At 38.8% G+C, this 27,246-nt stretch overlaps 1 protein-coding gene and 1 long non-coding RNA gene across 2 annotated transcripts in view; one reads left to right on the forward strand and one right to left on the reverse strand.

The window, feature by feature from the left end:
• The window catches only part of CNTNAP2 (contactin associated protein 2), a 2,725,119-nt gene that overhangs the window by 191,549 nt on the left and 2,506,324 nt on the right, over positions 1–27,246 (reverse strand). The window contains exons 19-20 of the mRNA XM_072652434.1: positions 17,866–18,096; positions 9,195–9,328 (exon numbers count right to left, since the gene is read on the reverse strand). Coding sequence (XP_072508535.1) covers positions 9,195–9,328; positions 17,866–18,096 — 365 coding nt within the window. The remainder of the gene's footprint in view (positions 1–9,194; positions 9,329–17,865; positions 18,097–27,246) is intronic.
• On the forward strand, positions 5,212–18,105 carry LOC140533093 (uncharacterized). The gene is made up of 2 exons (XR_011976797.1): positions 5,212–5,916; positions 17,978–18,105. It is a non-coding gene; the product is annotated as an uncharacterized lncRNA (long non-coding RNA).

Genomic DNA, 27,246 nt, shown 5'->3' on the forward strand with positions numbered 1-27,246 from the left:
TGAACACATGTGGTGGGTAGTTAATTCTTTTTTCTCAGTGCTCTAAACTAAATGATCACTTATAGATACAGTACTATAAAAGGAGTATTTGTGCTTTAACCATGATATCAAGTTCCCATGACCTCTGAATTGCAGGTTCCAAGACTTCTGTCATGGAAGTAACTATGACTGAATTTGGACATTTGTTGTTGTTCAGTCATTTTCAGTAGTGGTGGACTCTTCAAGATCCCATTTTGGGGTTTTCTCAACAAAGACATTGGAGTGGTTTGGCATTCCCTTCTCTAGTTGATTTTTCAGACAAGGAAACTGAGGCAAACAGGATTAAGTGACTTGCTCAGAGTCATACAGCTAGTAAGTGTCCGAGGCTAGATTTGAACTCAAGAATATGAGTCTTCTTGACTTCAGATCTGGCACTCTACCCACTGTGCCACCTTACTTATTTTTGAATTTGAACACAGAACCAATATAAGTTCAAACTATTAGTATTCCCTGTTCCTGAGATCTCTGGCTGCTAATAATAAAAGCCTGGAACTCAAGACTTGCCAGGAGGGAAAGTGGGAAGGAAGAAAGGAAGGAAGGAAGGAAGAAAAAACTATACAGGAAGGAAAAAAAGGAAGGAAGGAAATATTCTCAAAGTCATGCTGTGATATTTCACAAAGGTTTTATCTGACTTTCTCTCTTTCTCAATCAACTCTCCAACCAGTGTATAATGGGTGACCCTATAAATAAACAATAGTCTGGATGTTCTAACTCTTTCTGCTTTTACATGTTATGTGCAAGCCCATACAACATAAAGGAAGGGCTGTTTCCCTTATCAGCTGCTATCTTCTGAAACCCATAGGTCAACTGCCAAAGAACTTATCTTTTCCCCTCCCACTCCCAACAAAATCATTTGTCCAAACTTCCTGTCTCTGTTTGGTACACCACTCACATAATCAAGAACCCTATTTCAGGCTGTATCAGCACCCTCCAAATTAATCTGCCTCTTTCTGATATTTCTCTTCTCTAACCTATCCTCTCCATAGCTACCAAATGAATCCCCCTAAGACACGGATCTGATGATGTCACTTCCTTGTTCAAAGGTATTGAGTAGTTTCTACTGCTTCTAGAATAAAAACCAAGTTCATGAGCCTGGCATTTGAAGCTCTCCATAATCATGCTCCCACCTTCATTTCCAGCCCTCTTTCATATTATTCCCCCTCACTCTCTCTACATTTCATCCCATCTTGTCTATTCGTTGTTGCCAAAAGTCAACACTGATTTTCTATCTCCATGGCTTCACAGCAGCCAAGTCCTCTTCTTGAATGATCTCCCTTCTTCTCTCCTCCTCTTCTATACCCTAACCCCCTCAAAGGTTCAGCACAGGTGTCACCTCATATACAAAGCCTTTCCAGAAACTTACATGACATCCCACCACCCCTCTTTGCTGTGCACCCTCCTGAAATGATCTTGTATTCACATATCCGTGAACATATTGTGTCCTGCCTTGGCAACCTCTTCCTCCTTGATGCAGAATTTAAGCTCTGTATGGGCAGGGAATGTTTGATTTGTGTCTTTGAATCCCCAGCATTTAGCTAGTAGTTCAGTTTGGCTAGAATACAGAAATGTATTAAGAAGAGTAATACAGAGTAAGTCAAATGAAAGTTGGAACCAAACTGTCAAGAGGGATCAACAAGTGTAAGTCCTCATCCATGTAATGTCTCATCATATCCTTGACAGCAGTTGCTATGGTTCCTCTGGGATTTCTTTGTTCCAGGATAAGTATGTCTAGCTACTTCAATCACTCATGATTGTTTGCCCTTCCCCGAACATTCTCCAGTTTATACATGGTGCTACTGAATTATGATGCCCAGAATGTGACTCAATACTCCAATCTCACCAGAGTGAAGTACAGCAAGACGTTCATCTTCTTACCCTGGAAACTATGATTTTCTTAATGAAGCCCAAAGATTGCTTTATATTTTTTGGTGCCTTATCATCTTGTTGACTCATGTTGGGTTTGTAGTCCACTAACACCTATAGATCTTCTGTGTCTAACCCTCCTTCTCCTATATTATATTTATAAAATTGACTCTGAACTCAAGTGAAACTTTACATTTATCTCCACAGAACTTTATTTGGCCCAATGCTCTAGTCTATCAAGATTGCTGTAGATTCAATGTACCAGTGTGTCAACTATCTTTCTCAGCTTGTATCTGCTGCCAACCACAGACTGCTAGATTACTCATTCGATCAGTTGACATTTAATCATTGATTATCCCAAAGTTTTGCCATTCACCCATTCCAAATGCAATTAATTGTACTTTCACCTAACCCATGTATGCCCATTTTCCCACAATATTAGCATGATACTTGAAGGGATTTGCGACCTCAGTGATATGAGCAGATGATGAATTATTCATGACTTCTTATGCCATGACTCTTATTCTTGAATTTCAATAAATCTTCCATAAGTGATATAGTCATTGTGTTAGAAGTTTTCTCCCATCTCTCCTGAAATTATGGAAACATTAGTAGGGCACATGGGCTGTCCAAAAGTCATCCCTCACTCTCACTAACAAGACCAGTCCTTTTTTATAGTTATACATCTCCTTGATGATCTCCTGTACTGTTTTTCCATTATAATTCTTCCATGGTAATATCTTGTAGCCTATTCACACCCATTACACAACTCTCAAAGGCCCTTTAGGCAACTTGGAACTTCAATTCTTCAGGAATTGTTCATGATTTGTAGCCATAAAGCATCCCTGGAAGATGTCTGATAGAATTTTGTTTCAGGAAGAAGAGTGTGGTTATTAAAAATAATGAGTGATTAATTTCCCAAAGGCAATCCATATTGTTCATGTGAAAAGAGTTTAGAATTGATGATGCAGCAACCTTGATTCAAATCTGATTGAAATTTTTTATAATGCATATAAACTATCAAGGTACCATGGGCAAATGACACAAATTTATTTGTACACTACTTTGCTGAAATTCTGATTACCAAGCAGACATAAAACACTGTCATCTTCTAAAGTCCTACTATGATGATATCTTATGTTTGTAAGGAGTAGGATCTAGGTTCTTGAACAGAACATTAACTCTAGTTGGAAAGGGTTTTGAGTTCTGGCTAGGGGTAGAGAGACACCAAGTGAAGTCAGCTCTCAAGAACTGATTTGTAAATTTTCCATGTGAGCAATTTGACCTCAGAAATCATCAACTGCTGCAAATCAGGGCTTAATGTATTGTTTTGTTGATGGTCCAGACTTAAGAAAATAATAGGGAGTTAATAATCCAGATTAAACTTAAAAGTGTGTGATGAGTATTTTTTTCCCCCTGAGATACTGACTCTGTGTTTTCTGAGGCCCACCCTAAAATGTTAAGTGTGGTGAGGCTTGCCATCAGGAGATTAACTGCCAGGTAATGTTGGTTTTTTTTTGTTTGTTTTTGTTATAGCAACTCATAAAGATCAAGCACTAAATCCCACTGGGTTTGTCTATGATCTTCCTTGGGAAGACAGTAAGACACTGATGAAATCACACATCTTTTGAGTTTTAAAGAAGTTGGCACAAAAAAAGCCATTCTTGTGATCTTCTAAAAACCATCAGCTAGTGATTTCCGACAAGACTTTGAATGAGGAGGACCTGCCCGATGGTTCTTCTCTAACTTGTGATTTAGAAATCCCAGAACCTGAAATATTGATGGCTACCCTAACTTTTAACCCAGCATGCTATATTTTTTAAAGGATATCTATTTTTTGTGTTAGAGGTTGCTTTAAATTTTGACTGTCAGTAAGCCTTAAGCTATTATCACTAATGGAGCTTTGACTATTTATGAACGATGACACTTGAGGGTTGTAATAAGGCTCCTTTACACTATCATCTGGTAATTCAGTACAGTCTGCCCTTGATTATCTGAATGCAGATTATCCACTTTGTGGATTTGTTGGCCACAAATTTTTCATCCCAGGTCAGCTTTCCCCAAGAGCTTGGTGCACTCCCAGGCAGTGTATGCTCAGGAAAGGCAAACTAATTTAATAATAGCTTAAGTAAAACGTCAAAAGGCAAACTTGCCTTAGAAGCAGCATATAAATTTATAAACATCACATAATGTATTCCAAAGGTCTTTTTCCAGAATGATTTGCATTCTGTAATGATTTCAGATGATTGCATGCTTCATATTATCCATACCTTTGCTCTCCACCATTAGCATGAATTATTGAAAGTTGACTTATACTACTTTGAGATTATTCAACTATCTTTGCCAGTGTGCCCCATTGTAGCCAAGGGCTATTATAGCAAGTTGAAGATACAGATGTTTTGAAGATGAATTCGTAGGTATCACCAAGAAAAAAATATTGTTGTATAATAAAGCCATACAGCTGGGTTCTGCAGTATTGGGTAGAGGGGAGAGATAGGTTGTAGGATGGAAAAGACACAATAAATGAGAGAATTCATGAGTTTCTACAATATAGATGGAGAGGAAAAATTGGTGGGGGAGAGGTGACCAACAGAAGGAATACAAGGAAGGTGAGAGTATGAATCTAAATATTTTTCCTCCACAGTAAGCATACTCTTTTGTATCTGTTCCATCACTTGTCTCATTAATGGAGGAAGGATTAAGAGAAATGTGGGGAGAGAGTACAATGAAATGAGAGAGTGAATTCAAAGAGTTTGTAATAATCTGGATTGAGGGGCCTGGACTGAACTTGATTGAACTGGCTGAGATTTGCAAACTAGTCCTAACACCCCAATTCAGGCATGCCAGTCTATGACATTTCCTGCTGTTAAGGCAGAGATCATTACCAGGGCTTATGCAAAAGCACAAAATAAAGGGCATCTGAACTGGAGCTTCAAGGAAGAGAAGGATTTTGACAGAGATGAGAAGGGAGTACATTCCAGGCAAATGAGAAAACTCTACTCGAAAATGGATTTTGACATGGATCCAGAGAATGTGTTTGAAATCTGCTTGTGAGCTATGTGATCTTAGGCAAGTCCCTGAAATTCTCTGGTCATCACCTTCTTTGTCTGTAAAATGAAAGCATTAGACTAGATGTTCTCTAAAGTTTGGTTCCAGCACTGCATTTTATGACTAACTATGAAAAATGCAAGACAAGGAGTAAGATAGGAGGCAAGAACAAGGAAAAGTGAACATTCCAGTTCCAATGGAATGTGTGGAGATAAGAGGCAACAGTCAGAATGGAAAGGGGGGTTAGAACCAGACAACCAGACTACAGAGGAATTTAACTGTTGGGCTAAAGAATCTACATTTTATCCTAAAGGCACCGGGGAGCCAATGACGATGCTGGTCTAGGGGATTGATGTAAAAATTTTACATAAAAAATCTTGATTAGGTGGTTGTATGAAAGATGAAAAGAACAGAGGAATTGGAAATAAGGAAGTAATTTAAAAGACTAGCACAGTAGTCTAACCAAGAGGTGATGAGACTATGGACTAGGGTAGTAGGAGTTTTTGTGAAGATATCTGGAAGCAGACTCTCAAAAGAGTCAAATGGATAGAGAGGAAGGTCCTGGAAGATAAAAAGACAAGATGAAATCAAGGCACAAGGAGGGGGCTTTGCACAAAGAAGGAAGTGGGCCACCTCATCTTCTAACACTGTCAAAAAGAGAGGAGGAGAAGACGATAAAAAGACAGTTTTGACAAAAGGAGATGAAGAAATCGACAGTGGATGACCTCAATCACCTAATTAAGCAGAAGTGAAAACGCAGCATCTCCTGAAAAAGCAGATATATGAGGAGTTGCAGCCAGGAGTTTGAGGGGAGTGGGAAAAGATTAGAATAGCCATGCTGAGGATTGTGATAGGGAGGTGAACAAGAATGAATGAAAAGATTGGTTTGCATCACTGCAGGCCTGATTAAGGTCAGGTAGAATGATTTTTAGTGGACTTGATCAACACAAAATGACTACGCTGCTGGTGAGTAGGAATGGAAAAGAGTCTACTATGCGCCAGGCACTGTGCTATGCCCTTTAAAAATATTATCTCATTTTACTTTCACAATAATCCTGCGAGCTAGGTTGACCCTGTTACTAACCCCATTTTATAGCTGAGGAAACTGAAACGGAGAGAGCAAGGGAGGGCTTGATGCTGGATTTGAACTCTGATCTCCAGGCCCAGTGCTCTATCTACTGGGCTTCTTAGAGAGATTAGCAGAGTGTGAAAAAGCAGAAAAAAGCTACTAAGGCACTCAGGGATGGAAGGACAGTAAATTCCTGCAATGATGTATGATATGGCTATGCACACCCAGGGAGGGAAATACAGCCAGAACAGAGGTGATAGTCTGGGAGAATAAAAGGAGACTATATGGAGGTCGATGAGAAGAGGACTTGTTCCCAGAAGACCCCACATGGGTTTGACTGAAACAACTTAACAACAACAACAAAAGATAAAAGCAACGAGGATGTGGACTTTGTGACGAAGAAGGAGTGGTTGTTGAGTGATTGTGGCATAGGAGAGGTGTGGAAATGGTAGTAGAAAGCAAGGAGGATGCTAATTACCCCTCCTGGTCCTGTGAGTTGGGCAGTATGAGAGAAGTGGGTGATGAGAGAGACACTGCAGGCAGGGGAAAACCCAAGTTCCAGTTAGCAACTGAAGAAAAGAGGATTCAGAGGAAGAATTCAAAGCCAAAGAATAATTTGTTAATAATAGACTAGGGTTACAGGGAACACAAAATTGGGGTGGGATGGGTGGAGACTAGGGGGAAGGATACCGGTATGAGAGAGTGGGTAACGGTGGAAAAGAGGGGAAAATATTGACATGAATGACAATAGCACAAGTGTAAAGGAAAGGTTGAAGGGAAGTGCGGTGAGAAATACATTGTTGTTCCTTAGTTGTTTCAGTCATGTCAGGCACTTTGTGACTCCATTTGGGATTTTCTTGGCAAAGATACTGGAGAGGTTTGCAATTCCTTTTTCCAGCAGATAAGGAAACTGAGGCAAACAAGGTTTGCCCAGGGTCACACAGCTACTAAGTGTCTGAGGCCATATTTTGAATTTAGGAAGATGAGTCTTCCTGACTCTATCCACTGTACCATCTAGTTGCCCCCATGAGAAATAGGAGGAAGGAGAAATAATTGGCTTTTCAGAGAAACCTTGATGGAGAACCATGTGAGCAGGACCTTGAAGAAATGGAGAAACTTTTATAAATGGGAGAGTAGGTCAGGATTAATCCACTCAGGGCATGGGAGACACTTGAAAAAAAGACATAAAAAGACAGAATGTATGAAAAGAAGAATATGAGATAAGACTGGTTAGAGCTAGATGGAGGAGGGACTCAAATGCTAGCAGGATCAAGAGTTTGCGTTGATTTGGGAGGTAATCTAGTTATAGAGTAGTGACATGCCCTTAGTGGTACCTAAGGAAGATTTTCCACATAATGATGTGAAGGATGTATTGGAGACAGCAGAGATTAAGATAGGAAAAGAAGGGAAGGAGACCCTTAGAACGGTCTAGCTGAAAAGACGATGTCTTCAACTAAGGTATCTTCAGTGGGAAGGAGAGCCCAGGAGGAAAGGTTGCTGATGAACAGAAATGTGGGGGTAGGGTGGGGTGAAGCAGTGAGGGAGAATAAGGAGGAGGATAGGATCCTAGGCAACTACAAGGATGGTGATCTTATCAAAAGATACAGGAAAATTAAAGGGGAGTGCAAGTTTGGAGAGAATCATATATAATTAAATTAGCAAAAGGTATTGTATGAAGTGGCAGCTAGATGCAGTAGATAGAGTGCTGGGCCTGGAATCAGGAAGACTCATCTTCCTGAGTTCAAATCTGGCCTCAGACACTTACTAGCTCATGTGACCCTGGGCAAGTCACTTAATCCTGTTTGCCTCAGTTTCCTCATCTGTAAAATGAGCTGGAGAAGGAAATGGCAAACTACTCCAATATCTTTGCTAAGAAAATCACAAACGTGGTCCCAAAGAATTGGACATGACTGAAACATAAATCTTATGAAGTCATAGGGTATTAAATCTTCCACTTATTTATTTCCCCTGTTAAAATTCGGTTTACAGATAACAATGAATTTTGTCACTCTCTGGAAAAGCAAGTATGTGTACACTGCAGTTCAAACTTTGGACTGGTCGCAGAAAAAACTGTTAATGTTAGTATCCACATCAGAGGGAGTATCCCTCCCACAACACTTAACTGTCAAAAGGGGCATGTGGTTGATTAAATCATCCTTGCTATTGAGTTATGCCTTTGACACCCAGCAGACCCTTTAATAGAGAGGCAATAATACCCTCTGCCACTTTTCTGCAGTCTGAACTTCCCATCACAGCCAGTCTGAATGTGAATGAGAGCTGAAAGACTGCTGAACTCCTGCCAGATGATACCACATTCCACTGACAAGACAGCATCCCCCGCTGTCCTTTCTCTTGACAGGTATCTATTTTGATCTCCTCCTAGAGAATACAATGACAGCTCCCATCCTTGATCTTTTGGCTTAGTTCCTAAGGAGACCTCCCTTTGTCATATTTTATTCATAGTGTGTACAGGTCCACTTCTTTCACTGTAGAAACTATTGGTGGGGTAGGGGCAATAAATGAAGCAGAAATAGATTGGAAGCTGCACGAGAAAGTCACCACCTCCTTGTGTTGTGGAGCCTGAAGTGGAATCAGAACCTTCCTGGAGTGGGGAAGTAAAGTTGTGGTTTTAAGACTAGGGTAAAGTCAGAGAGAGAGAGAGAGAGAGAGAGAGAGAGAGAGAGAGAGAGAGAGAGAGAGAGAGAGAGAGACAGAGAGACAGAGACACAGAGAGACAGAGAGACAGAGACAGAGACAGAACAAAGAGGAAGAGAAAGAGAGAAAAGGAGTCACAGAGAGTCATTTGTATGTGTGTATGTGAATAGTGAAAGAAGTGGGCAGCCAAACCCAGAATAACCTATGCTAGGATTCAGTATAAACTTCAGGAATGTGAGATCATCTATAAGAAAAACAGCATGTTGCATAAATAGTCAACTGACAGACAGCTCCAAATTGGGATAGCCAAAAAATCCAAACCAAAACAAAGAGCACCCATTATCAGTCTCCCTGCCATGGCAATACCCCAATTTTTGCCATCAACTTAGTTACTGCCCTTTCTGCAAGCATTATATATTTATACTTTTACTAGTCATAAAATTATAAGGGAAGAAATAGCAATAAAAAGTATGTGTTGCCATACATAAAGAATGTTATTATATATAGATTTTTGTTTTACCTGGAGAATTATGTCCTTTTCATTACGGGTGATGTTAACAGCGTGAGGCTGTCCATTTGCCATGTTTCGGTGGTCTACATCAATATTAAATGGCTCTCTGGTGCCTCCCAGGTTGTATCGAATTTGTAAATTTCCTGTATAAAACAGTAGTGGAGAGTCTTAGCAATTTCTTTGCTTTATGCCTCTTACATACTCATCTTTTGTTTTTCCACTTAAGTTTCTCTTATGCCCTCTTCCCCATCTTACTCTGCATGAATAACATAGTGGTTGTGAACCCTGAGGTACTAGTCTGGATTCATGCTAATCTTCAACATCTAAGCTCTAAGGGCAGGCAAGGGTTTGTTATTTGCAAACAAGGAGTCATTGCTGGACATCAGTTTAATGTCAAAGCAGCAAATGGTGCAAATTATAAAAGTTGGGATTATGCCTAGAATTTATGAGTGCAGCGATATGGCACTAAGGAGACTGCTGTAGGCTTCACCAAAAAGTATTGGAAATTAGAAATAAACACAGGGTGTAGGGATGCTTTTATGCTATAAGCAGAGCTAGGCATGTGGCACATAAAATAATCATGAGTATACAATATTAAAGTCAACACAATTTACAAAAGGTAAATAGACGAAAATGTTGGTGGCCTCTAAGAAACCATGAACATGGTGATTTCCCTTACTCTATAGGATTCATCAATCCTTATGCAAATAAAAGTGGATGAAAGTTTTCAGGGCTTTCCCTCTTGCCTCTTCAGTACTCAGTTGTTTTTCTCTCCGTCTCTACCTCTTCTCTCTCATTCATCTCTTTCTTATATTTCTAAAATGACCAGGGATAATCTACCTACTTAGTGATTTCAGTTTATCTGAATAATAGCCATAGAATTTGTTTCCTGTTTATTTATGATTCTTAAAGATCAAAGGATTTGTTTTTAAGATAAAAGATCATGGCATTTGGACCTGGAAGCTACCTTAGAGAGAAATCTCATTCATTTTTTTAAGATGAGAAAAATGAGGCCTAGAAGGATATGATTTTTCTAAGGTCACACAGGTAGTAAGTGGCTGAAGAAGGATTTGAATCAAGCTCTCTGGACTCTGGATTCATCATGTTGTCCACTACTCTGTAGCAGAAGATAGCACAGTGTAATGGAGGGAACTCTACATGCAGATTTAGGAAAGCCTGGTTCCAGTTGTAGTCTTAATTCCAGACTATGAAGTGTGACTTTGGGTAGGCCACTTAAATTCATTTTGTTTAACAAATGTTTATTAAACACTGCCTGTGTGCCAAGCATGCTCAGGGAGAGGCAAGGTTTAAATCACACAATTAGCCTCTCTGAAATCCTTGAGGACCTCATCCATAAGCAGGAGTTGCAAAGGTCAAATGATCACGGGTCCTGGAGTCAGGAGGACCTGAGTTCAAATGTGGCCTCAGACCCTTACCAGCTATGTGACCCTGGGAAAGTTACTTAATCCCGATTGCCTCAAAAAAAGAAAAAATCAAATGACATCTTGCATATAAAGCACTTTATAACCCGAGTATCACAAAAATTTGAATTCAGTTATTTCTTTTCTATTCAAGGTATGTTCTCCATACCTTTGGCGTCTCTTCCAAATTCTGAAACTCCAAAATGGCTCCATTGCTCTCTGGACCCTCTAATCAGCTGGGAATGGCCATTCCAGGTGGATTCTATGTCCCTTCTGGTTCTGATGTGCTTTGGTCATTTACGTTATTTAGGCTTACATTTCCTTTGTAAGCAATTTAATATTCTGCTTGCTTTTAAGCAACATAATGACATTGCTACATTGGAAAGCAGGACTGGTAAAAATAAAGACCAAACCATATTTTCTGTTTTTTCTTCACTTTATGTTCCTTAAAATTCTCTCTCTCTTTCTCTCTCTCTCTTTCCCCATATATATGTATATATACATACACACACACACACACACACATATATATGTGATACTATACTTTAATGTTTATGACTTCCTTATTTATGTTCAACCACCTGAATTTATATGCATAGGCTGGATCTATTTTTATACTCAACCATTTATACTTTAATGGATCTGTGATCTCATCCATGTGAGTACTCCATCCAGAGGAGTAGACTGAAGCCTCTCCATTCCTACCTAGACTGTGGGTCTTTCCAATGTGATTGGGATATTGGGATACTTTCTCTAGATCAGGGCTCTTAATTTGGGGTCAATGTATGTATTTCAGGTGGTCCATAAACTTGGATGGGAAGAATTATATCTTTATTTCAATATAATTGATTTTCTTGGAAATCCTATGTATTTTATGAATTAAAAAATTTCAAAGAATGGTCCATAGGCTTCACTGGACTGCCAAAAGGATCCATGCCCTCCAAAATGTCAGGAACCCTTGCCTGGACCTCTTGACATCGTGTGGATAAAAATAAAGCATGCACGGGGTCTATCAGTTATCTCTTGTTCTTGCTATGTGATCAGTCCACTTTTCTTCCATTTTCTGCCCTAATGAATAGGGAATAAGGTCTGGAATTGTGATTTTGTTGGTATAGGAAACTCAGGTGAAGAAAGCTTTTCCACCAGTACAGTTCTATACTTTCTCTGTAACTTAAAGTCTTGGTGAGTTGTGTAGATTATTGAGGAGTTAAGTGACTTGCTGAGGGTAACACAGCCATTTATGTGTCAGAGGCAAATTTAAACTCATTTTCCCTCCATGCCAGCTGGCAAATTGCTGTTTCATGCTGCCTCTCATGCTTCAAACAAGGAATAAATTCCTTAAAAGAATTTATGAGGGCTTTTTTGGGACACAATGTAGACAAAACTAGTTGACTAAGTGGTTGAGGAGTTCAACTGGTCACTTGGAATTGTGCAAACACAGTCTTTATTTTATTTTACTTTGTTTCATTTCATTTCATTTTGTTAAAGGAGTACCTGACTTTTAGGAAAAAAAAAATTAATATGAAATTCAGGAAGTACATTCTCTAGCAGGTTACATATTAACTGTGATATCTACTTCTAAGTTCTGTTTCACTGAAATGCTGCCACTCCTAGTTTCAGGAAATCTTACTACTATCTTGCCCTGACAAGCCTCAGTCCTGGAGTACTCCTACCAACTACTAACTTCATTCCTATTTGCATACTACTGAATAAAGCAAGGGAAAAGTAGTGTGCTGACTAAATGCACTACAAATTTATGTTAAGTAATCTCAGTTGCACCCTCACTGCAGCTAGGCAATCCTTTATACCTCCCTAACTGAAACACTTTTCTACTAACTGTAATGACTTTTCAAAACTTTTTCTCCCGCCTTAAACCTCATATGGCTCCCTTCCACCACCCTTTCAACAGAGAACCTTTCCTCATAATTGATTGAAAAAACTGAGGCCATTGACAGGTGGTCTATATCAACATTGTATGGCTCTCTGGTGCTTCCCAGATTGTATCAAATCTGTAAGTGTCCTGTATAAAAAAGTAGTGGAGAATCTTAGTAATGTCTTTGCTTTGTGCCTCTTACACACTCATCTTTTCTCTCCTTTTCCCCCTTTCTTTTCAACTCACATCTCATAGAAGCCTTTTTGATACTGAAATGGCCTTTCTTATTATCAAAGCAAACTTGCAAGTGTGTACTACTTGTACAAATGATCTCATTATTCCACTCATCTCCTATAGCAGATTATACCTCTCATCCCCAATCTCACTTGCCTTTAATCTCTTCTTTTCTATTGGCTGCTTCTCTACTTCCCACAAAAGTCTAAGTGTCCCCTATTCTAACAAAACAAAACAAACTCTCACCTGATCTTACGATTTTCATTCATTATCAAAACATATGTCTCCTGCCTTTTGTGGCTAAACACCTTGAGAAGGTCATTTACAGTAGGTGCCTCCACTACTTTTCTTCTCATTCTCTTCTTAACTCTATCATCTGACTTCAGACACCACTTAATGGAGACCACTCTCTCCAAAGTTAGTGGTGATCTCTTAATCATCAAATCTAATGGCCTTTTCTCAGTCATCATCCTTCTTAATGTAGCTTTTGACATGGTTGATCATCCTCTTCTCCTTGATACCTTCTTCTCTCTAGGTTTCCATGACACTAGTTTATCCTGGTTCTCCTCCTACTCCTCTGGCTACTCCTTCTTAGTTTCCTTTTGGTGGCTCTTCAGGTCATACCCACTAACTACGGATATTCCACAAGGTGGAGCATTCCTCTGTTCTCCCTCTATACGATTTCAATTGATGATCTCATTAGCTTCCATGGATTCATTCATTTATCATTTCTGTGCTGTGAGATCAAATGAGTAGACCAAATCTACTCATCCAGCCTTGACCTTTCAGTTGCACTCTAGTCTTGCATCTCCAACTGTCTACTGGAGATCTCAAACTGGCCATCCCACAGATATTTTAAACTCAGAATTGAACTTATTATTTTCCCCATAAACCTTCCCCTTTTCCTAATTTTCCTATTATTATAGAGAGCAGCCTCCAGGCTTGCAGCCTATGTGTCATTCTTGACTCCTTACTGTTTCTCACCTCCATATCCAATCTGTTGACAAAGATTGTAACATCTCTCATATATGCCTCATTCTCTCCTCTGACACTGCCACCACTCTGGGACAGCCCTCACCACTTCATACTTGAACCATTGCAATATCCTGCTGGTTGGTCTCCTTGTTTCTTTACTTCAATCCATCTTCCACTCAGCTGTCGAATTCAACTTCCATAAAACACAGATCTGACCACATCAAACTCCCCCACCTCAAATAAACCCCATCCATACCAATCTCCGGCAGTTCCCTATTATTTCCATGATTAAATATAAAACTCTCTGTGCAGTGTTAAAAGCACTTCAAAACCTGCTCACCGTACCCTCACCTTTCCATTATTCTTATACCTTTTACCTCTCTTCCTACTGTACTCTTTGATCTAGGGATACTGAACTTCGCTGTTCTTGACATGATACGCTAACACCCAGCTCTGGGCATTTTCATTTGCTTTCCCCCATGCCTAGAATTCTTTCCTTCTTTATGTCCATTTCTTGACTTCCTTCAAATCTAGTTAAAATCCCACTTTCCACTTTCTACAGGATGGCCTTGCTATTCTCTCTTAATTCCAGTATCTTCTCTTTGATGATAATCTCCATCTTATCCTGTACATAACTTGTTTGTCGAAAAGTGCTTGTATATCGCCTTCTCCCTTAGATTGTGAGCTCTTTGAGAGCTGAGATTGTTTTTTGACTTTCTTTGTATTCCCAATATTTAGCACAGTGCCTGAAACATAAAAGTTATTTAATACAATTTTAATGACTGCTGTTGATGTGGGGTAGGGGAGAATTCACATTGATGTCAAAGTCAAGATGCCTTTACCCTTACACTCTCTTTTTCATGTATACTTCCATGCTTTCATAACTGTAGTAAAATTGGAATTAGGTTTGTTTAGTTAATATTTATGATTTTATTTTCCTTTAAAATTTTATATTTTAATGGTTTCATCCTTTAAAAATGACAGAAATAGCTTGTTCTGAGGTAGACATGAGAGTTAAGAAGCTAGACTATGATGAATGGCTTTAAATGGTTATTCAAATATACTTAAGTAATAAATTTCAAATGATGTATTTAAAATACTTCCAATAATGGTAAGAGGAGGTCAATATGACAGTGAGGGGAGTATTAATGTGGCCTCCAACTTACTATCTGTGTGATCCTGGGCAAGTCATTTAACTCCCGTTTGCCTCAGTTTCTTTATGTATAAAATGGGGATAATAATACCTACCTCCAAAAGGATAAAATGTGATAATTACAAATAAGTAAATAAATAATTCTAAAGCACTTAGCAGAGTGTGTGGCACTATATAAATGTTAGCTATTATTTTTAGGTAGGTCTATGTTGCAGTAGGGGAATAATGAATGTACCAGTTTGACCCAAAAAAATGTTTCATGTACAGGAATGGCAGAAAGTAAGATGAGGGTGGCATCTAGGGGACAAACTATGGAAGTCCTTGAATTCCAGGTTAAGGAAATTAGAGTTTCTCCTATGGGTACTGGGGAGCCATTGAAGGTTTTGAATAGGTAAAATAATGCAAAGCAGTGTCTTTGGTAGATGAATTTGGCAGAGACTGTGAAGTGCTGAAAGAGGAGTGAGTGGAAAAAGTTTAAGAAGCCCTGGATTAAAAATGGGGAAAACAGAGAAGATTACATTAATATTAGAGTAAGGTGATAAGGACTTGGACTAGGATATTGGTAGAACGAATGAAAACAAGGGATTAGATATAAAATATTTCACAAATGAACTTACTGGACTTGGCAAATGATTGGTGTCAAAAAGAGAGGGACGACGGGGGAGATCAGTGGTAGAGGGATAGAGTCCAAGGTGACTCCAAAGTTCTTTTACTTTTGTGACTGAGAAAATGATATCATCATTGAAAAATATGGGTTTGTAGGGAGGGTGGGGAAGCTAGTTTGAGCAGAACACTCGAGAGGAGTTTTAACAAAGGTGTATTTGAAGTAACAGTGGGACATTCAGGTAGATATCCATGCATCTTCCAGGGACTTGTTTTTCCTCCGCACCAATTTACAGACTGATTGCTGCAGCTAAAACAATAGTAATGAAGTTGGTATGATGGGGTTACAACTTGGTGGCAGTGGGCAGGGCTCCAGACCTTGAGTCAGGAAAACTCCTCTTCCTGAGTTCAAATCCAGCCTCAGATGTTTACTAGCTGTGTGACCCTGGGCAAATCACTAAACCCTGTTTGCCTCAGTTTTCTCATTTGTAAAATCATCTGGAGAAGAAAATGACAAACCACTCCAGTACCTCTGCCAAGAAAACCCCAAACTGGGTCACAAAACGTTGGACAGGACTGAAAAATGACTGAACACAATAGCAAAGTGGGAAAATGGGGAGGTGGGTTATTGGATGGAAAAGGACAAGTTTCATCCTGGAGATCTTCACTTCAAACAACTTTGGGGAAAAATTCTAGTAAACAAAATTTTAAAATATGCATTTTTAAGTGCCTATCACTGATGGTGCCATATTAAGCTCATTTTAAGAAATTTTAGATTTTCAGATCAGGTGTGTGTGTGTGTGTGTGTGTGTGTGTGTGTGTGTGTGAATCTAACCATGTTATAAGTAATTTAGTTAGTGAGCATTTACTAAGCACTTGTATACCAGGTACTAGATCTGTATCCCAGGCATGGGATGCTGGGGAGAACAATACAGAAGTGAGGTAGTTCCTGCCCTCATGGACCTTGCATTTTACTAAAAAAGGTCTTATTACTGGGAACAATCTTAGCCTTTATAGTTTATTTTATAAAGTGCTTAACAACAAGTTTCAGTTTCCCTTTTCATTATATAATTCAGATATCTGAGGCCATTTAATTTTGCAATTTTTAAATGAAAAATTTGAGTTTTGTAAGCTTTAAAAATTTTCTAGAAATTCCTTTTTTAATCATCATGTTGTTAAATGGTGGTAATTTAAACAAATTGATGATGTGACATATATTGCCCATCAGGATCACTAAAAGAAAAATCCAGAGTGAAGATGGTTATCACATTTGCATTTCTTCTGTATGTGGAAATTTGATACTTCAGCTAAGTTTGTGGATGTTTGTTTCATGATCAAAGTCTTCTACCTCTTCACTTGCTGAATTCTTACCCTTTCCTGAAAGTATAAATCAAATGTCATTTCTTCCGTGAAGCTTTCTTAACTTCTATTTTCCTTAGTTTCATTAGCTATAAAATTTGGATAATAATAGTAGCTCATAGGGTTGTGAATATGGAATGAGATATTTTTTAAAAGTGCTTGGCACATAGTGGGCACTACATAAATGTATATTTTCTTTCCTATATAAGTCATAGAGAGATAATTTGATACAGTGTATAAGAGTCCACCTTGATGCCAGGAAGGCCTGGGTTCAAGCTGACATATTGGCTCTGTGATAGTGGGCAAGCCACTTTGACCTCATAGTATTCTAGGCAACTGCCTAAAACATTAAGTCATAGACAAGTTACCAACATGCGTCAAGAGAGAGATTTTCCTTGCTGGGGAATTCCTTATATCAGGAATCACAGATTGAGTTGTTATCCCTGTTATTTGGTCAATCAGTAAGTATTTAGTAAGTTTTCCAGGCAACATGCTAAGTGCTGGAGATACAGAGAAAACCAAAACTACATCTATCCTTCTTAGATTTTAAGATCCATGAAGTGAAGACCATGTCATCTAAACTTTCATACCCCAGAATTTCCCAGTACCATGTTCTGCCCACAATAACTGCCTAATTGATGCTTATTGAGTGGAATTGCATTTTGGTTTCCATTTAGAGGCATATTATGACTCAGTCAAAGTGTCTGAGCCTGAAGTGGGATCCCTCGGCACATCAGAGTTCTAAGAAGTAGCTTGAGTTGACAAAGCATCAATGACATGATGCTCCCTACACTTTAACTCCTGGAATTTAAACAGACTCCCTTAACTCCAGTCTCTAAACAGTGGTAGCTCTCTCATTCATTCCAGCTTTTGGATATTGGCATCAACTGTTGTTCCTCTGCTACCAGACCTGGTCTGGCCTTGAGATTACATAGGTTCTGCTCCAACTTAGAAACTCTCCTCCATCATCCACAGGGTGAGCACAATCCTTCCATCCTCTGAGAATTTCTGAAAATTCTAGCACAGGTGAATCATGACCCAGAGAAGTGTAGAAATCCTTACCAGATGGTTTAACCAGAACTGCCAGGAAGTCTGTGGTGTGAGAGCTGACATAGAGGAGTATGCACGGGGCCTTGGTGGTGCTGAAGCTAAAACTGAGTTCTTCCTTGTCCAGGTCTGGTGTAGAATTCTGGGAGTCAGCAGAGTTCCCACTTCGACTAGCGACATCCTTGGCCCCTGATGCTTGGAAGTTATACCGGAGCCACATTCCCTCTTCAAAAAAAGCTCCAACATCTGAGGAAAGTTAAAAACAAGAAAAGAGAAATCTAAAAATCCTGGAAAGTCATAGAAGGTTATCTTGCTATTGGATAGCTCCAACTGTGCAGCATAGACTTGAGTGGTTTTGTTAGATCCTGTCTCTCATTCCAGCGACAATTGGCTGAACAAGGGTAGACCAAATGAGGATATCCTGGGGTTCCAAAAGTGGATATTACATACAATGTTGCATAAAATTACTACCAAATGAAACGCGGACATTGGTATCCTCTGTTGAATTTGGAGATCAATAGCAAGATGCAGATTTTTAAAACTAAAATTAACAGCACTAATTTTGTACAAATTCTGCCATGGGCGAACCCTGGTGATAAATCATAAAGGAAAATGCAGTTGGGATCATCAAACAGAGTATGCAAATTTATTAATAAATTGAAAGAAATGTGATGTAAAATTTGAGGAACATAAATTGCACCAGAAAAAGTTTTTCTGTATAATACTCAGAACAAATTGTTAATCTAAGCTAAAGAAATACATTTCATATACAGAGATATTATGAGGTAACTTTCTTGGAATGGCAATACAATTGCCCAGGATGTTCTAGCTCTGTAGACCCCTGGTTGCTTCTTCCTTCAGGCTAGGTCTGGCCACCAGAACAAGGGATTCTACACAGAATTACCCTCTCCAGGGTAGGCCTTTCCAGAATGTAACTGCAGAGAACACTTTTGACAAGATCTGAATCTAAGATCTGTGAAAAAGTTGGAGTTCAGGGCCAGCAAGAGCAGTCTCTGGACTATTTCTAACTAAATTTGGCCCTAGTTTCTAGAATATCATGATACTGTGCTACCTCCTATAGTTCAGTCAGTACGTAGAAACACTCAACATGAGAGGAGGGAAGGAATAGATCACCCAGGTCCTAGCCATCTCTAAATCCCATACTCTAATTGATGAAATCAGACTTCATCATTTTCCCAAATTTGGACCACAAGGCTGTCAGTTTCTGGTATTTTTTCCCCTCATGTTCATCAATGTGTAAAATGAAGATATCCGAAAATTCAGATAAATGAGATCAGACGTTATATTTATTGTCCAGATTTCATAAAGGCTTCAATCTCTTCTTCACTAAAATTCATGGCAAAAGCCAAAACCATAAGAATCCTTCCATTTGGAAATTTTCAAGAAGGGTCTTTCTATTTTCAAGTAGAGAGGTAGAGTATATTTTTCCTATCAAAGGACATGAAGAGACTTAATAAAGAACCCCACAAGTTTAAAAAAACATTTAAAAAATAAGAGAAATAAAAACATTCTACTAATCACTTTTTGGAATGGAGACCATGGGACATATACTATTAATTAATATTAATTCACTTTATATGACATTTTATGATTTACAAAATGTTTCTTCGTAACCTTGTAAGATAGGTAATGAAAGTATGATTATCCCCATTTTATAGAGATGAGCAAATTGGGAAGGTGAGTGACCTGTCCATGATCAATATATTGAAGCATTAATTTTTAAAAACTCATACTTCAATTCTATATTATGGTCATTTTAAGGGAATAAGGAAGAAAATGATTAAGAGAAAGAAAGGACCAGAGAGCAGTAAGAAAGAGAAGGATACATCAACTCAGAGAAAAATGGAGGAAGACAAGGAAAAAAGAGACAGAACCATGTTCTTTCTGTTGACAGACTTTACCAAGCAACATTTCTACATCAAGATCTTTAGAATGCTGCCACTAAAATTTTACAAAATCATAATGCATTTTCTCAACTATAGGCACAAGTAAGGATACCTTGTCTTGGTAACTGACATAGAGATCAGGGGAAATTAAGTCAAGGAATGGGTCTAGATAAAGGCCAATTATGATAGCTAATAGCCAGAGAGGCTGACAACTTGCCAAAAGCCCAGGGACGGAACCAAAGATGGATTCCAGATCTTTTGACCGCCATACCACAATTCTTCTGAAAAGATTCAAATGCCAAAATTTATGCTTTTAAGCTGCCATCCTGATTGTGAGATCTCTAAATTCTAATTTATTACTAGAATACTTATCTTGATTCATTTTTATATGAAAAATTTTTCATATGGCTCACTGTAAAAAGAAGGTGCCTTTCATCCTGGGAGTCTGAGAAAGGTTATATAGTTAACTGTGAGGATAATTTAATTAAGAAGTCAGCGTGGTACAGCGGAAAGCACCCTTTAAAATCAGAGCACCAGAGTTTTCTTGACTTTATGGCTTACTTGGTAACCTTGGGGAAAATTTAAGCTCCTCAGGCCTCAGTTTTCTCATCTATAATATAAGGGGTTTGGACAAGATGACTTTTAGGATCCCTTCCAGCTCTAGATCTCATATTCTATAATAAAACATTACTTCTCTTTACTCATAGATGGGCAATATCATTAATGACATGAATTTTTAAAAGTGGACTTTAAAAAATCATTTATTTCTGCAAGTAGACTAACCAAGTCAAAAAAGGAATGTAATACATTCTAAAGTAGTGAATATTGTACAGTGATATCCTAATTAATGAAAACTTTGGGTACAAAGCTTTTTTATAAAGTTAACTGTGATTCTTTCAAACAAATATTCATAAATCATGCAATGCAATGTTGGTATGAGTTATATGACTCAAAGACAATGTTCTTTTCATTTTTCTTTATTATTTTTCAAACTGGGGTTTGGGGTAGGCAGAAAGGATTTTATGAAAGAATTTGACCCATGTTGGTGAATTCTTTCAGCTGTGTCAGACTCTTTGTGAGAATGATTTGACCTTTCCTTCTCCAACTCATTTTACATATGAGGAAACTGAGGCAAACAGGGTTAAGTGACTTGCCCAGAGTCCCACAGCTAGAAAGCATCTAAGGCCAGATTTGAACTCAGGAAGATGATTTCAGGACAGGCTCTTTATCCACAGTGCCAGCTAGCTGTCTTCAAAGACAGTATTTCCCACAGACTGCACAACTGTACTGGACAGCCCTGCCTCTGAGAGGAGCATTTCTTTGTCTTTACATACCTGAAGATAATCAGGGTTGATTAGAGACAAAATGCAAAGTTTAGCCTGAGGTCACTCAGGTGGCAAGTAGCAGAAAAGCTCCTGGGATCACAGTTGGGAGGAAGGTTCAAGGACATTGAGGCCAATTCCCCATTTTACTGATGAGGAAATTTAGGCCCCTGAAGGTTACTATGAATTTAAAGTCTCTGACTCAAAATCCAAGGTCTTCCATTACCCCATGCTAGAAGGAGGAGAAGGCTATCACGGCCTTCAACTGCAAAGGGATGAAATATTTCATAGTCTAGGGAAGTTGGCTGAAGCATGGTAGAATGGGCAGAATCATGGATATAGACCTGAAAAAAGATATAGAGCCTATGGAAGTCAGGCAACTGTAAAAGCAAACACCCCGACATACACAGGAGGGCCTGCTATCACAGATTCTTTTATCTGCTTTTCTAAAAGGAAAGGGTTTTGGTCAACAATTACTTCAATCAAGCATATGTATCATTCACTTGGTTCAGGGGGAAAAGTCAGCACCCTGAACTTTAGAGAAAATACAGAGAAATCAAAATCAATGGACAGGGCTTCCAATTGTCTGACAGCAAGCATACATACATCACAAATCAACAGACAGATAACTTTCTGACCATACATACGTAGTTACCAGAGAGAGAAACACCAACATATGGATTTTCAAGATGTGGGGGTGGGGCTCCTTAGCTGCTGCCCAGAGTCTAATCTGGCCAAACAAACACTTCTAATAAGTAAGCCCCAAAGCAAAACCTCACCTGAGAGTATTTATACATTTTTTAGAGTCAGAGGGCATCACAACCCTTGACAGCCAGTGCCTTAGTAACAAAAGGTGTGGGCCTTCCTACAAATCTGCCCTAATCAAACTTCCCTGAATGGGCAGGCCCATTAATGGGTGGGGAAGATCTTCTTTAATGTCATTAGCCTCATAGCAACAAGCATCCAAACTAGACATAAAGGGCTAGGGACATGGTGAGAGATCCTGAAACATGAAAGGTCAGAACTACTGCATTCTCCTTCTACAAACTTGATCTGGAAAAGTAACCATAGTCTCTAAAGTTCTAATTTACTGTCTGAAGTACAGGTGAATTGAGCGAGACACTGAATCTCTGACACTGTGAGCCTGGAAAATCTTTTGGTCTAAGGCAAAAGTGATCTCAGAGTTATGGGCAGACTTAAGCCCTCAGATCCATAGTAACAACATAAGCTTAGCAGAAAGGAGGGACGAAGAGAAGGCAGGAGGCCAAGCTAGGTATCCCATATTATGAGTCTGTCATTTTGACGTGTAGTCATTCCAGAGCAGGTGAGCAGAGAAAATTTAGAATGATAAAAAAAAAAGGACAATAAAAGCCAAACTCTGCCATGGAGATTGCGTTTTCATATGTTTTGGGATCCTCGTTAAAAGGCTTGGTGGATTTCTGTTGGTTTTGCAGGAGCAGAGAGAGCACATTTAGAAGTGTTAAGCTGAAATCACATCATAAACCAACTGTTAAAGCACTGGCCTCACATAGCTGTAAATAATTTAAAATCTACAGTGACAGATTTAAAGCTGTCATTCGATCGCTTCAGAACCATTTCAGATAAAGTTAAATTCCAGGACTATAATAATCTTTAGGAGAATAGTCCATTCATACTCAGTGAATAAACGATTAAAGTAGCATTAATTTATAAAGCTCAAAGTAACTCAGCCTCATACTTCCTTGGGTGACCTTGAGTGAACACTGCAGAAGCACTGGAGTGGTGCCTTTCTTTCCTGGACTACTAATAACACACACTCAGTAAAAACAATCAGGTTACAGTTTGATTGCTTGAGGGAAAGAGGAAACACAAAATACTTCCCTGGGATGCAAGAGGGCAGGATCTTTCTTAAATTAGGTCAGGTTTCATAAAACTTTCTAATACCCGATATGTGATTTCTAGTCACGGAAAGCTGCTGGTGACCTTGAAAGGTTATCTAGTCATTGCTGTCTTTAGACAGGCTCATGGACTTACAGCCACAGGGGACCACAGAAATCCAACCCTTTCATTTTACAGATGAGGAAACTGAGTCCCAAGATATCTTGCTCAAGGTCACACAAGTGAGTTGCCAGAGTGAGATTTGAGCATGAGTCTTCTTACTCTACAGGATCACATTTCAAGGGTCCCTGACTAATCAGAATCTTCCTAATGGAAAAGACACAGATAAAAGTATCCTCACAATCCTTCTCAGTTCACAAAATCTCTTTCCAATACATGAGTTCTTTTGATCCTCCACCGCCATGTGAGATAGGAAGGGCAGGTATTGGTGGAATCACAGATTGAGAATTAGAAGCAACCAGATCAAACCCATTATTTTATAGATGACATGTCTGAGGTCCAGAGGGATTAAATGATTTATCTAAGGCCATATGTGTAGGCAATGGAAGGGCACAGGTCTTCGATTCCAAGACTGGAATCCCACTTCAGTCTTGTGTTTAGATGAGAAAATCTAAGTGCATATTAAGAGAATTAAAGGAAAATGTTTTCTGAATGGCTGTCATCTGTCTTTTGAATTTCAGTATAGATTATCTCCACCTTCTTCCCTTTATCCCTCTACATTTCAGCCAAATTGGATTTCTCTCTGCTCCTCACACATAGCACTCCATCTTCTATCTCTGTGTCTTTGGGATGTCTGTCCTCCTTGCCCTGGAATCTCATCCTTCTTTAAGATTTATCTGAAATATAAGAAGCCCTTCATTATTCCTCTACCTGATAGTACGCTCCTTCCTTAACTGCCCTGTAGTTAACTACACTGTATTTATTCTGCATATAATAAAAGTAATATTAACTAGCATTTATATAGTATTATAAAGTTTGTAAAATGTTTTACAAATATCTCATTATCTCCAAAATAATACTGGGAGGTAGGCACTAAAACTTGTTCTGCAAATATTTGTGTATGTACATATTGTCTCACTGAGAGCAGGGCATTATTTCATTTTTGCCTTTGTATCCAACATAGTTCTTGGCACATAGTTTTTTGTTCCAGTTATTTTTCAGTCATGGTTGACTCTACATGATCCTATTTGGGGTTTTCTTGGCAAAGATAATGGAGTGGTTTGCCATTTCCTTCTCTAGCTCATTTTACAGATGAGGAAACAGAGGCAAACAGGGCTAAGTGATTTGTCTAGGGTTGTACAGTTAGTAAGTGTTTGAGGCTAGAATTGAACTCAGATGATCTTGAATTCAGGCCCAGCGCTCTATCCACAGTGCCACCTAGCTGCCCATAGTTGGCATACGGTAAATGTCTGATTGATCATAACTCCACTAATCAGTCTTGTATTAAGAATTTCACCATCTTTTTTCCCCATCAGTTTCAAAATGGTATGCTACTTTTAAAAATTACATCATCTATATTTTACACATGAGAAAACTGAAGCTTGTACATAGCAGTTTTGTGAGTTGCCAAGGTTCATAAAACACATCAGAAGCACAGCTGGGACCAGCCCCCAGGTGTTCTGAGTACCAGTCTAATGCCTTCTTCTCTATGCCATACTGTCTCTAGTCACAGAAAGAAATTTCAAGGCAATCTATTTTAAATGTTTAACACCCTCAGAAAAATATTTCTTTTTAAAATTAAACCTTAAATACATGATAAGAAAAGATAAAAGAAACATATATAAACAATAAAACATAGACATAAAATAAGAAAAAAACATTATGTGCACAGCATAGTATGAGAGGATTCAAAACATACAGCAATACGTTTCCATTTCAGGAAATCATATATATTAAATACTATGTGTTGTGTTGAGAACTATCCATCTTTTCTTTGCTTCCTTGTAGATTTTCTTTTGTTTTCTACTGAACATTTTTTCCTTTGTCCTTTTTTCCTCTTCTTCCCCCCACCTCCCCTGCCCAGGCTACAATTAAGTGTGGTTATATTTACATATAGATATATACATACATGTATGCACATATACACATATATACATATATAAACATAAGCTTTCCCTAATAGATTCTACTCCTAATCTTTGTTTTTATGTTTGTGCATATCTCTTATTTCCTATCCCTTATGACTGCCCTTCTTCTACTTGTTACTTTGCCCTCCTATTACTTAACCTACCCCCCTCATAAGATCCCTCTCTTATCCTCCTATTTCCATAAATCTAAACACACTTTCATACCCCTACTTTGACCTATTCCTTCAACCTCCCTTTTAAAGATCCTCTTTTATTCTCCCATAGATCCCCCCTTCTCCCATTCCCGTTAATCTAAACACCCTTTTATATTCCCCTTTAACCTATTCCCTCACCCTCTCTTCTAAGGATTCCTTCCTTATCCTCTCCCCCTTTCTATTCACTTAGTATTTTATTTCTTTCTAAATTTAGAAGACTGTCATACTCATATATATATATATATATATTTCCCATTTTAAACCCATTTCCGAAGAAAGTGGGTTTCCAGAACTAACAGCCCTCCTTCCCCATCTAATTCCTCTGTATTGGTTCTCCTCTTGCACCTCATTTGTATATGAAAAATATTTCTTATTTCCAACCTAACCCACATGATCCTTGGATGCCTGTATCTCTCCTTACTTACTCCCAGCTATTTTTCCAAACTTTTCTTCCAAAACTTCCAAACTCCTTTTCCAAACTTTTCTCCTTTTGTTTAAAGGCACCCCATTCTTCTGGCCTCCCAGGTTCATCATCTTGGCATCATTTTCTATTCCTTATTCTCCCTCTCATGCATATTCAATCATTTGCCAAATCTCACTGTTTCTCCACAGTATATCTTTCAGCCAGTCCTTTCTCTCTATTCACACAATTATGGCTTTGGTTCAGTCTCTCATCACCTTTGTCTAGATTATTGCAAAAGCTTCCTAATTGGTCTCCTTACTTCAAGTCGCTCCCCCTCCCAGGCCACTCCACACAGCTGTTAAAGTGATTTTTCTGAAAATGAGGATCAGACTGTAACACTCACATAAGTGACTCTAGTATTGATTCTAGGAAAAAACATATATTCCTTTATTTACCTTTTAAAACCTCTCAACCTGACTCCAACATAGCTTTCTAGTCTCACTGTCCCTTATTCCTATTCCTGCACTGTGATCGAGCTAAACTAGTCTTCTCTGTTTCTAATATACAATAAATACTCCATGTCCTGTATGCAAGCCTTTTCACTAGCTGCTCCTCCTACCAGGCATGCACTCCTTCCTTACATCCACCTAAAAGAATTCCCCTCTTTCAAGACACAGCTTCTCCATGAAGTCCTTCCTGATCCTGGAAACCATTTTCTTTCTCCCCAAGTATCTTGTATTGTGCTCATTTTGGTCTAACACTACCAAAAAATACAGAAGTTCTCCACCAACCAGCACCATGCCACCAATATGTAGAACCATTGCTATAGCAAATGGAGAAATATTGAATGTTGTGGATCAGTTCACTTACCTTGGCAGTATACTTTTCAGGGATGTACACACAGATGATGAAACTGATACATGCACTGCCAGAGCTAGCTCAGTATTTTGAAGACTCCAAAGGAAAGTGTGGGAAATGAGTGTCTACAGATCTATTGTGCTGACCTCATTGTGGTATGCCTGTGAAACTGGACAATATACCATGCCAGAAAACTGAATCACTTCTATTTGAACTGTGTTAGGAAGATTCTGAAGATCACCTGACAAGTAAGGTACTGGATGCTGAAGTCCTTTCTTGAACTAAACTGTCAAGTGTTCAAAGTCTACAGAGAGTACAACTCCGATGCGTTGGCCATGTTGTTCAAATGCCAAATGTACATTTGCCTAAGACTATTTTATGGAAAATTCACATGAGGCAAATGCTTGCACAGAAGTCAGAAGTGATAAAAGGACACTCTCAAGGTCCCTCTGAATTACTGAATTGATTGTGTGACTTGGGAGACACTGGTAAAGGACCACTTAATATGGCATGCCTGTATCAAAGAAGGTGCTGTGCTCTGTGAGTGAAGCAGAATAGCAGTAGCTCAAAAGAAAAGTGATGCACAAACTTAGACACATTTCTGTCCCAAAAGTTCAGTTGGACTTCTGTGCCCAACCTGTGATAGGGCCTTCTGAGCTCATTCTGGTCTGATTAGCCACAGTCAGACACATTTTACTGTGACTCCAACATAATTATATGATTTTGATCCTCTTCTAGAATGGACAA

Source organism: Notamacropus eugenii, chromosome 3 (genome assembly GCF_028372415.1).
Source record: "Notamacropus eugenii isolate mMacEug1 chromosome 3, mMacEug1.pri_v2, whole genome shotgun sequence".
Lineage (NCBI taxonomy): Eukaryota > Metazoa > Chordata > Mammalia > Diprotodontia > Macropodidae > Notamacropus > Notamacropus eugenii.